Source organism: Polistes canadensis, unplaced genomic scaffold (assembly GCF_001313835.1).
Source record: "Polistes canadensis isolate GaletaPanama2010 unplaced genomic scaffold, ASM131383v1 scaffold_0, whole genome shotgun sequence".
Taxonomy (NCBI): domain Eukaryota; kingdom Metazoa; phylum Arthropoda; class Insecta; order Hymenoptera; family Vespidae; genus Polistes; species Polistes canadensis.
In genome coordinates this window covers 1,276,146-1,286,380 of record NW_014569547.1, presented here as the reverse complement: position 1 = coordinate 1,286,380, position 10,235 = coordinate 1,276,146, and the positions used below count along the sequence as shown (strand labels likewise).

Here is a 10,235-nt window from a genome sequence, read left to right as displayed (position 1 = left end):
TAGTTGCTGAGGAAGTCTCAAATAGAGACGAAACGTTCAACGGATAAATATAGTGTTCATCTTAATTAAACCCGTCCAAAAAACAACTTCCCTAARARYAAACTTAGTAATAATATTAATAAATTTTGGATAAGAAAAAAATCTTGATTATATTAATATTTAATAATCTTATTTAAAGGTAAGTTACAAATAAATACAAGTATGTACGTACCTATAATTTCCTCCATTATTTTTTGTGCTACAAATGAATAACAAAGTAAATAATTATTATATAAATCTATTTGTGTTTATAATAGAAAAAGACAATGTCTTTTTTTAAATTATATGTTAATAATTTATTATTATAAATATTTTGTTACTTATAAATAATCAATTGTATTTAGTAATATTTACTTGTTCCTATTTGCGCCTGAAGCAACAATTCCCTTAAACATCAAAGCACAACAAAATGGCCTACGTAAAGGGGCACACCTTTCGTCCTAGATCGAAAATATTATACTCTTCGTTTTTGATATTAAAATAATATAAAGAAAATTAAATACGTCAATTGGAATAAATATTTACTATAATATATTTAAACGTTTAAAAGAAAATTATATCTTACGCGCTAATTCTATTATTTTATTTAATCGTGTATCACAAATTACACATACACACTTCACGCATGCGTATGAATCGACACAATTGGAATTGTTCTAATGATATCTTTTTACATTAAATTTAGTATCACTTATGCAATTTTTTTCACCAAATTCAATCATTTTTCATTATATGCATATATATATCAATTGATACATATTGCAAATGTAACAATTAACTTAATTAGCCCCTACCAACATTCTACAATGTTACGAACGTATAACGGGAAAGCTGTCTGTAATTCTGGCTTGGAAGTTTTCGATATCGATATATCTCTAAATGTTATTAAATCGATAAATGAAAGCGACATCTGTATAAGCAATTTTGTATTCTTCCTTTTTCTAGGAACTTTACGTCTGTTAAAGTTACATTTTGTTTTTGTAGATTATCAATTTATCTTTTTATTTATTTATTATCAATTAGTATCAAATTCAAAATGTAATTTTTTTTAAATGCTCAGTTACACCAAATGAGTTTTTCTACTTTTATTTCCTTATATAAATGCATAACAAAATAATGTGTGTATATAATATAAAAATATTAGAATTACATTTTTATATGATACTTATGTATACGTTTTTTAAAGATACAAACTATGAAAAAAATACATTATCTTTTTATTATTTACTCTTTCACTATATTTACTTAATAGTGTAAATCTAACAATGGAAATATAAAACTATAATATTATTAAACTCAATTATATTATTAAGATATAAATAATTATGATCCACATGCCATACAAGCATCACCATTTTCAAGAGAACATATAAATGCATCCATAGTATTAATCGTATCATTCTCGTGAAAACTATTTTTTTCTGGTTCTGTTGAAGATTTATTCAAATATTGACTTTTGATACTTGAATTAAGCGAATTATTAGCTTCAGACATTTTCCTTGTCTTCTTTAATTTGCTTTTATCAACGGTAAATTGTAGTGCATTTGCAGCTGGTTTTGTACGCAAATAATACATGCCTGTTTTTAATCCCTACAAAGAAAATCAAAGTCGTATTATGATTGAAATACATTTTAAAACCATACGTGTGTATAGATTAAGTAGAATCCTACTAACTATATATATATATTTTAAACTTACATTTTGCCAGCCATAAAAGTGCATGGATGTAAGTTTTTCTACTGTTGGTTTAGCCATGTAAATATTTATAGATTGTGACTGGTCAATAAATGCTCCACGATCCGCTGCCATTTTAAGAATTGTTTTTTGTGATATTTCCCAGACAGTTTTGTAAAGTAATTTTAATTCATCTGGTATACTATCAATGTTCTATAATAACATAATAAAATAAATAAATTTAATAAAAAGAAATGAACAATTTTTTTAAATTAAAATTTGTATAATATAATTATATAATAAGGAAATAAAATAAGATATAAGAGTCTGACCTGAATAGAACCATTATTTGCAATAATTTCATTTTTCATATCTTCATTCCAGAGATTTCTTTCGATAAGATCTTTCAATAAATGAGGATTGACAATTTGATATTCTCCAGATAAGACACGTCTTGAATAAATATTATTTGTATATGGCTCTATTGATTCATTATTACCAAGAATTTGTGCCGTAGATGCGGTTGGCATTGGTGCCAATAATAAAGAATTTCTTATGCCATGTTTTGCAATTTTTTCTTTCAATACTTTCCAATCCCACAAATTCGTTGGTGTAACACCCCACATATCATATTGCAGTATCTAAATATATTCATACATTTAACATTCGTCGGCAGAATAATAAATAATTACTTTTTGATAATATTAATTATGTAGAATTAATGCTTACTCCTTTGCTAACAGGACTTCCTTCGTATGTTTCATAACAGCCTTTCTCTTGAGCAAGTTCACAGCTTGCTTCTAAAGCACCATAATATAATGTTTCAAAAATTTGAATATTAAGATTTTTAGCCTCTTCACTTTCAAACGGAAAGCGCATTAACAGAAAGGCATCTGCTAAACCTTGTACTCCAATACCTAATATATCAAATAATATTATTCACAACATGAGAATATAAAAAAGTTAATCATATAAATAATAATTGAAAAATATCTTACCAATAGGTCTATGTTTTAAATTAGAGTTTCTAGCTTCTAGGAGAGGATAATCATTAACATTAATTATTTTATCCAAGTTGCGAACTATAATTTTAGTTACGTGTTTTAATTTTTCAAAATTATAAGTTTTTGTATTTTTATCAATAAACATATTAACAGCGACTGATGCTAAATTACACACAGCAATTTCATCAGAGCTTGTATATTGAATTATTTCTGTGCATAAATTGCTGCTCCTAATCGTTCCTAAATTTTGTTGATTTGATTTGCGATTACAATGATCTTTGTAAAGCATATAAGGTGTTCCAGTTTCAACTTGCGACTTAAGTATAGCAGTCCATAAATCTCTTGCATTAATTTGACGTTTGTAGGATTTTTGTTTTTCATACCTTTGATAATATTATTTATTTTCATTTTCATATATATATTTTTAATTTAACTAAATTATTCATTAATTTAATTTAGTTACCTAATGTATAGGTCATCAAATTCCTTTCCCCAAACATCTTCTAAGCCTGGAGATTCATGCGGACACATTAAACTCCAAACACCATCATCCAAAACACGTTTCATAAACAAATCTGGGATCCATAAAGCATAAAATAATTCTCTCGCCCTAATCTCAGAGTTTCCTATTAGTTGAACAAATAAAAAAGAGTTAGTTTAAAAGTATTTATATTTGTTGTTATATCTTACTAATATTTTATAATTATATTAAACCATTACCAGTATTTTTTTTAAGATCTAGGAATTCAAATATATCTGCATGCCATGGCTCTACATATATAGCAAATGCTCCTGGTCTTTTATTTCCGCCTTGATCAACATAGCGGGACATATCATTAAATACTCTAAGCATAGGAATCAGTCCACTTGCTTCGCCACGATTACCACTTATTGGTGTACCTTTTGCTCTAACGCAATGTATACTTAGACCAACACCACCAGCCCATTTACTAATTAAGGCACATCTTTTTAAGGTTTCATAAATTCCTTCAATACTGTCATCAATTATTGTTAAAAGAAAACAACTGCATAATTGTTGTTTCGGAGAACACGCAGCAAACAAAGTTGGAGAAGCATGTGTAAAATAACGTTCTGATAAATAATTATATGTTTCAATAGCTTTCTCAATATCCTCTTCGTGAATTGCAACAGCCACTCTCATTAACATATGTTGTGGTCTCTCTACAACTTTGCCATCAATTTTCATTAAGTAACTTCTTTCTAAGGTTTTAAATCCGAAATAATTATAATTAAAATCTCTTTCATAAATAATTGCAGAATTTAGTTTGCTTGCATGTCTTTTTATGATATTATAAGCTTTTTCACTGATAATAGGTTTGGACTCCTTGGTATATCGATCTACTGCAGATCGCAAATCTTCGATTACATCTAAAATAAAAAATTATATGATACAAATCATATCAAAACATAGTATGTATATATATCTAGAGCAATAATTACATTAACATTATCATAAAATATAATATAAATGGAAATAAAAACTATAATTATACCGCTGAAAATCTTCTTTGTTTCTTTATGAAGATTAGATACAGCAATTCTAGCAGCTAAAATAGCATAATCAGGATGTTGTGTGGTCATAGTTGCGCAAATTTCAGCTGCTAAATTGTCTAGTTCAACAGTAGTAACACCAGTGTATAAGCCACGGATTACACGAAATGTTATCGCAGACTATAAAACATAGATAATTAAAGATTTGCTTTGTAGTATGTAATATGATTTATATATATATTAGATATATATTTATATATAATATTTATAAATTCACTTACTGGATCAACATACTTCATATTTAAACCGTAACATAATTTTTGTATTCTATATGTTATTTTATCAAAACAAACGTCTTCTTGTCGCCCATCTAATAACAATAAAGGATTCATTAGCATAATGGAATTTTAATCAAATGAACTTAAACTGTAATTAAATATACTTACCCCGTTTCACTACATACATCTTCGTCATTTTGATAACTATAATTGGATAATAAGTTTAACTTAATTTATTAATACTTTTCAATATTATGTATCCTTCCTTGTTTTCAAGAGCTCTGATGTGAAACGGAAATGTGACTGTAAGCGGAACTATAAAAAATAATGAGCAATTATTTACTTATTTAAGATTGTTTTAACAATTTTATACTCAAACATGAATGTGATTACGTTTAATATTTATTATATATTAATTAGAAACAATAAAACCCTTCACACCTTTTCAATGCACTCAAATTAAGATAAGAAAAAATGTTTGATTACTTCCTTTAATAGAGAAAAAGCGGGAACGAGTTGCTAACCACATGTGATGCACTTAGTAACTGTTGGTCGTTATACAAACTAACCACATGTGATGCACCTAGTAACTGTTGGTCGTTATAAAAACCTAACCTTTACGTGTGCTTGGCATTTGAAACATTATATATATATAATTAAAGTGTTAATTACATGTTTACTATTTAATTAAATTTCCTATATTGTTGCATTTTACATGCATAATATTATATTATATTGTTCATATTTGTATGTATAAATCCAATAATTATTATGCTAAATATATTACAAATAGATAAATAAATTTGTATGTGTGACGTGTATGTATATTACATGCGCTGACACATTTGATGTTACGTCACGCATTATAAATTTAGCCGCATTATTTGTGTTATACCGTATGTTTAAACTTGCTTGAAACGTGGACTGTAAAGAAAGTGAAAATATTATTTAATGATGACTGTAGAAAAGGATGAATGTATTGAATTATTTCAACAAATTGGTTTAAGTGAACAAAAAGCAAAAGAAACATTGAAAAATGCACAAGTTTCGAAAAATCTTAAACTTGCTATCACAGGGGTTAGTGATATGATAAAAAGTTACATTCAATTTTTATTTTATAAACGAAAAATGTTTTTTTACTTTTTGAGTATATAGTGAATTATTATATCTTACCAAAATTTTTATAATTATCATATAAAAAACTTGAATGTATTTTGTTATTTTACAGGCAAGAAAATATGTTGATATTACACCAGAGATAGGTATACTCTTGTATCATCTATCTTCAAAAATAAAAGCTCAGATCGCTGACAAAATACCATTTTTATCCAAGTTTATAGCTGAAAGGAAATTGGATACGGTTCAAAGATTAGATGCTGCATTAAATTATATTCTTAGCAACTTGAATGAAGAAATCCATATTTCAGCCTTCGAAGAAGCCTGCGGAATAGGAATTGTTATTTTACCAGAACAAATTGAAGAGGAAGTTGAGGAGCTTATTAAAATTCATAAGGATGAAATTTTGAAAAAAAGGTTATTGAATTACTTTGAGCAATATAATTATTGGATAACAGTATAATCATTTTGGTATTATTAACATGATTAATAATATACAGATATCGATTTAATCCTGGTCCATTAATGCAACAAGTACGTAATACATTAAAGTGGGCAGATGGGAAAGCAATAAAAAATGAATTTGATATTCAAATTTTAAATTTATTAGGACCAAAGCAGAATAGTGATCTTGAATCAGTACCGAAACAAACACAATCAAATAAAGTTAAAAAAACAGTAAAAGAAGGTATATTAAGAATTATTATTACTTAAATTCTTATATCCAAATAGATAATAAAAAAATCGTATCTTCTATCTTTTTAGAACAAAAAGATACTTTGTCGACAAATGAAAACCCATTAACAATAACAGAACTAATGAAGACAAAAGTTCACTTTCATAAACCTGGAGAAAATTATAAAACTGAGGGATATGTCGTAACACCTAATACTAATAAGTTATTGCAAGAACATTTGAAAATAACTGATGGTAAAGTAAGAACGAGATTTCCACCAGAACCAAATGGAATTCTACATATTGGTCATGCAAAAGCTATTAACATTAATTTTGGGTATATAAATATATTTGTATATTCTCTTATATGTATATTTTACATGCACAAATTATGATACGATAAAAAATTTATCCTAGATATGCTGCTGTGAACGACGGACTGTGCTATTTACGTTATGATGATACAAATCCTGAGAAAGAGGAAGAAAAATTCTTTATTGGAATTCGTGAAATGGTAGAATGGCTTGGTTATAAGCCAGCGAAAGTTACACATTCATCTGATTATTTTATGCAATTATATAATTGGGCTGTAGAGCTTATAAAAAAAGGATTCGCATATGTTTGTCACCAATCAAATAAAGACATAAGAGGTTTTAATCCACCACCAAGTCCATGGCGCGATCGTCCAATCGAAGAAAATCTACAACTATTTGAAGTAAGAAAAATTAACAAGTATTTGTCAAATATTTACTGTTCTGTTTTTCTTACTTATAACAATAAATTTTTTTACAGGATATGAAAGATGGATTATTTGAAGAAGGTGAGGCAACATTACGTATGAAAGTTACTTTGGAAGAAGGCAAACAAGATCCTGTAGCGTACAGAATTAAATATTTACCACATCATAGAACTGGAGATCAATGGTGTATTTATCCTACTTATGATTTTACACATTGTTTGTGCGATAGTATAGAAAATATAACGCACTCTCTTTGTACTAAAGAATTTCAGTCACGTAGATCATCTTATTATTGGCTTTGTAATACATTAGACATATATTGTCCTGTTCAATGGGAATATGGTAGATTAAATGTAAACTACACTGTAGTTTCTAAAAGAAAAATTGCTAAATTAATTGAAGAAGGAATTGTTTGCGATTGGGATGATCCAAGGTTTATAAAATTAATTAAATTTAATAGCTTTATATTATATTATTTTCAGAAAATTGTAAAAATAAGTTTCTTTTTTCCAGATTGTTTACATTAACAGCGTTACGTAGACGAGGATTTCCAGCTGAAGCTATAAATAATTTTTGTGCTCAAATGGGTATAACTGGAGCACAAGCAGTTGTTGATCCAGCTATTTTAGAAGCTGCAGTTAGAGATGTTTTGAATATTACTGCTGTAAGACACATGGTTGTATTAGATCCTATTAAAGTGACTATTAGCAATTTTTCTCATAGTCAGGCATTAAAACTTTCGGTACCAAATTTTCCTAATGCACCCGAGAAAGGACATCATGAAATAACTTTCGATAAAATTGTATACATTGAAGCATCTGATTTTAGAGAGGTTTGTAATAAACACATATATATAAGTATAGTCTATTTGTAAGCGGAGTATAAGTATATATTAATTTAATATGTCATTTATATATAGGTAGATGAAAAAAGTTTCCGACGTTTAACTCCGAAACAATCAGTTGGTTTAAAGTATGCAGGTGTAGTTCTTACTATTGAATCTATAGAGAAAAGTGATAATGGAAATATTACAAATCTTATAGTCAAACAAGAGCCTGTTTCAGAGTCAAATAAGCCTAAAGCATTTATACATTGGGTATCACAACCTACACTAGCATCTATAAGATTATACGAACGCCTGTATGTATAAATAACAAGTATTATATAGCTTCATTTATCGTATTATTTCTAATATAATATTGTTTTTATAATTACATATAGATTTAAACATAAAAACCCAGAAGATCCAAATGAAGTACCGAATGGTTTTTTGAGTGACATTAATCTGAATAGTAAAAAAGAAATCGTTGGTTATTTAGACGCTAATTTAGCAAATGTAGTAAAACCTTTTGATAAATTTCAGTTTGAACGTGTAGGATTCTTTTCTGTTGACCCCGACACAAAACATGGCAAGGTAATTTAAAAATTTTTCTAACTGTATATTTGAAAAGATTAATCTTTTTAATTATTTTTGTTAACCAAATAATTTATCTATTTAATTATGTTTTTTAGGTCGTTTTTAATAGAACAGTTACATTAAAAGAAGACTCTGGCAAAATTTAAATAAAACACAAATATAATATCAATATTATGCTTGTTTGTACCTTTATAAAATTTTAAATAAAAGTAATAATATAAAATATTTGAATTAATTGTTACTGGTTAAGAACTATTGATAATTATACATATTTTGCTATGTATACATGTTCTATATTATTTTGTTTTGTCAGTAACACTTGATTAAATAAAATTATTTGATATATTAGTTCATAACACATGACTCATAAGTGGGAACCATGTATTTAATGTTTATAAATGCATCTTCTCCACCATACATTTCTAAAACTTCAAGTGTTTCTTGTATTATATCTGCTGTGTTTTCACCTCTTTGTTGAGAATAATCAATTCCTTCACCAAGGTTGACTACAAAAGATATTTAAATTATTTGGATATAATACAAGTATGTGAAATGCAATACAAATGATATTTTTTTACCATTTCTATTTTTAAGTAAGTTTAAAATTGGAAGAATTTGTCTAAAATACGGGATTAATGCTTCGCCAATATCATCAGCAGAACGTACTAAATGCTGAAGTACTCTCATTGTAGAGCACATTATTTTTGGTATTTTTGTATTTAAAGCATCTGTTATAAAAACATTTGGGTGAATAATGTAATTGGAGCTCATAATCTATGATATAAATTTAATTCCGTTACTTGAAGATAAAATTATACTTTTAATAGGAATAATCAGTTTTGGAAGAACAGGTAGTATTTTTGATCCTCCGTGATCTAACATATCGGAGATACATTGTTCTACTATTTGTTTATAAGGTTGTTCTTCTTCTATCAAACCATCAAAGAACAGAGGTAAATAATAATGAAAATCTAGACTTGATATATCTTCTTTCCAATTAATTTTTAACCCAGAAGCATCATTTTCTAATGAAATAGGAAATACGCCACGTTCATAATATTTTCGAAATTGAGATGGTTTTGGGCGATGCCATTTATATATTTCAATTCGTGGTGGGTCAGCAACTACTGTGTTATCCTAAAAAAATACATGTAAAAATTTTAAACATATAATTTAATAAGTTCATTATAGCGATGCTTTACCTGCATTGCTTGTATGGTAAAAGCAGGAACCACTCTAAATTTTTTTTTTTTGTATCGTGGTATATTTCCACAAATTTTATTCCAAAATTCCTTTTCATTTACCATTTTAATAAAGATTTATTTCAATCATATATTTTTAACTATTATTACAAATATTCAATATGCTTGATAGTTAAAAAAAAAGATATTTTGCTTTTTCGAGTACATACACAAAATTTATTTAATATGTGTGAATATAACTGAAACACGGAGTGTTACCATTCATTAATGATGAAAGAAGTTACTTAGCAACAGTATTTATAAATTTATCGAATAAACAGTTAGTCTCTATTTCATCATTATCAGTGACGTAAGTAATATAAATGATGCTCATGAACACTGATTTATTTTAACAGCAGACAATTTAGTCAATTGCGGAACTTTGAATATTGTGATACAACAGTAAATAATAGTAATGACATAGTAAGATATTACAATATAATACAACACTGCAATAAAATATATATAACATTAATTAATTAAAGTTTTCATGAAATGTCTTTTGAAAATTAAAAACAATATATGTATTTACTTTAATTG

General features: G+C 27.0%; 4 protein-coding genes across 11 annotated transcripts in view; 1 reads left to right on the top strand and 3 right to left on the bottom strand.

The window, feature by feature from the left end:
* Positions 1–911, bottom strand: part of LOC106793396 (gastrula zinc finger protein XlCGF26.1-like) — a 5,588-nt gene extending 4,677 nt beyond the window's left edge. For 2 of the 4 annotated variants that reach the window (XM_014760294.1, XM_014760316.1), the window contains exons 1-3: positions 605–911; positions 394–479; positions 212–238 (exon numbers count right to left, since the gene is read on the bottom strand). In XM_014760294.1, the coding sequence (XP_014615780.1) occupies positions 212–227 (16 nt within the window). In that variant the 5' untranslated portion in view covers positions 228–238; positions 394–479; positions 605–911. Of the gene's footprint in view, positions 1–211; positions 239–393; positions 549–604 lie in introns of those variants that run through there. The other 2 variants (XM_014760309.1, XM_014760302.1) reach the window with 2 other exon arrangements.
* Positions 912–1,182: 271 nt separating this feature from the next.
* LOC106787688 (ribonucleoside-diphosphate reductase large subunit) lies at positions 1,183–5,145 on the bottom strand. 4 transcript variants are annotated; one of them, XM_014750468.1, is made up of 11 exons: positions 5,077–5,145; positions 4,676–4,822; positions 4,511–4,599; positions 4,232–4,409; positions 3,438–4,106; positions 3,181–3,343; positions 2,712–3,100; positions 2,443–2,630; positions 2,046–2,354; positions 1,738–1,926; positions 1,184–1,629 (listed from the first exon to the last, which is right to left on the bottom strand). In XM_014750468.1, exons 2-11 carry the CDS (start codon positions 4,701–4,703, stop codon positions 1,363–1,365), a joined length of 2,469 nt encoding a protein of 822 aa, XP_014605954.1. In that variant the 5' UTR covers positions 4,704–4,822; positions 5,077–5,145; the 3' UTR covers positions 1,184–1,362. The 4 variants fall into 4 exon arrangements, with proteins under 4 accessions (XP_014606042.1, XP_014605954.1, XP_014605792.1 ...); XM_014750306.1 differs by lacking the exon at positions 5,077–5,145 and adding an exon at positions 4,949–5,053; XM_014750388.1 differs by lacking the exon at positions 5,077–5,145 and adding an exon at positions 4,994–5,014.
* Positions 5,146–5,370: 225 nt separating this feature from the next.
* LOC106787891 (probable glutamine--tRNA ligase) lies at positions 5,371–8,807 on the top strand. The gene is made up of 10 exons (XM_014750679.1): positions 5,371–5,584; positions 5,736–6,040; positions 6,124–6,311; positions 6,389–6,635; positions 6,716–7,013; positions 7,091–7,470; positions 7,551–7,869; positions 7,957–8,177; positions 8,259–8,451; positions 8,550–8,807. Exons 1-10 carry the CDS (start codon positions 5,459–5,461, stop codon positions 8,598–8,600), a joined length of 2,328 nt encoding a protein of 775 aa, XP_014606165.1. The 5' UTR covers positions 5,371–5,458; the 3' UTR covers positions 8,601–8,807.
* Positions 8,749–10,218, bottom strand: LOC106787961 (parkin coregulated gene protein homolog). Of its 2 annotated transcripts, none has more exons than XM_014750809.1 (4): positions 9,657–10,218; positions 9,255–9,591; positions 9,033–9,182; positions 8,749–8,960 (listed from the first exon to the last, which is right to left on the bottom strand). In XM_014750809.1, the coding sequence occupies exons 1-4, from the start codon at positions 9,759–9,761 to the stop codon at positions 8,800–8,802; spliced, it is 753 nt and encodes a 250-aa protein (XP_014606295.1). In that variant the 5' UTR covers positions 9,762–10,218; the 3' UTR covers positions 8,749–8,799. The 2 variants fall into 2 exon arrangements, with proteins under 2 accessions (XP_014606295.1, XP_014606384.1); XM_014750898.1 differs by having other exon boundaries at positions 9,273–9,591.
* Between the last annotated feature and the right edge of the window lie 17 nt (positions 10,219–10,235).

Excerpts from the sequence above, each read along its gene's own strand:
- LOC106787688 (XM_014750468.1), bottom strand. The coding sequence starts at position 4,703 with ATGACGAAGATGTATGTAGTGAAACGGG. Across the intron at positions 4,410-4,510 it reads ATATGAAGTATGTTGATCCA|TCTGCGATAACATTTCGTGT; the intron begins GTAAGTGAATTT and ends TATGTTTTATAG. Across the intron at positions 4,107-4,231 it reads AACAAAGAAGATTTTCAGCG|ATGTAATCGAAGATTTGCGA; the intron begins GTATAATTATAG and ends TTTTTATTTTAG.
- LOC106787961 (XM_014750809.1), bottom strand. The coding sequence starts at position 9,761 with ATGGTAAATGAAAAGGAATTTTGGAATAAAATTTGTGGAAATATACCA. Across the intron at positions 9,592-9,656 it reads TTACCATACAAGCAATGCAG|GATAACACAGTAGTTGCTGA; the intron begins GTAAAGCATCGC and ends GTATTTTTTTAG. Across the intron at positions 8,961-9,032 it reads CTTACTTAAAAATAGAAATG|TCAACCTTGGTGAAGGAATT; the intron begins GTAAAAAAATAT and ends TATCTTTTGTAG.
- LOC106787891 (XM_014750679.1), top strand. The coding sequence starts at position 5,459 with ATGATGACTGTAGAAAAGGATGAATGTATTGAATTATTTCAACAAATT. Across the intron at positions 5,585-5,735 it reads TTAAACTTGCTATCACAGGG|GCAAGAAAATATGTTGATAT; the intron begins GTTAGTGATATG and ends GTTATTTTACAG. Across the intron at positions 7,014-7,090 it reads AAAATCTACAACTATTTGAA|GATATGAAAGATGGATTATT; the intron begins GTAAGAAAAATT and ends ATTTTTTTACAG.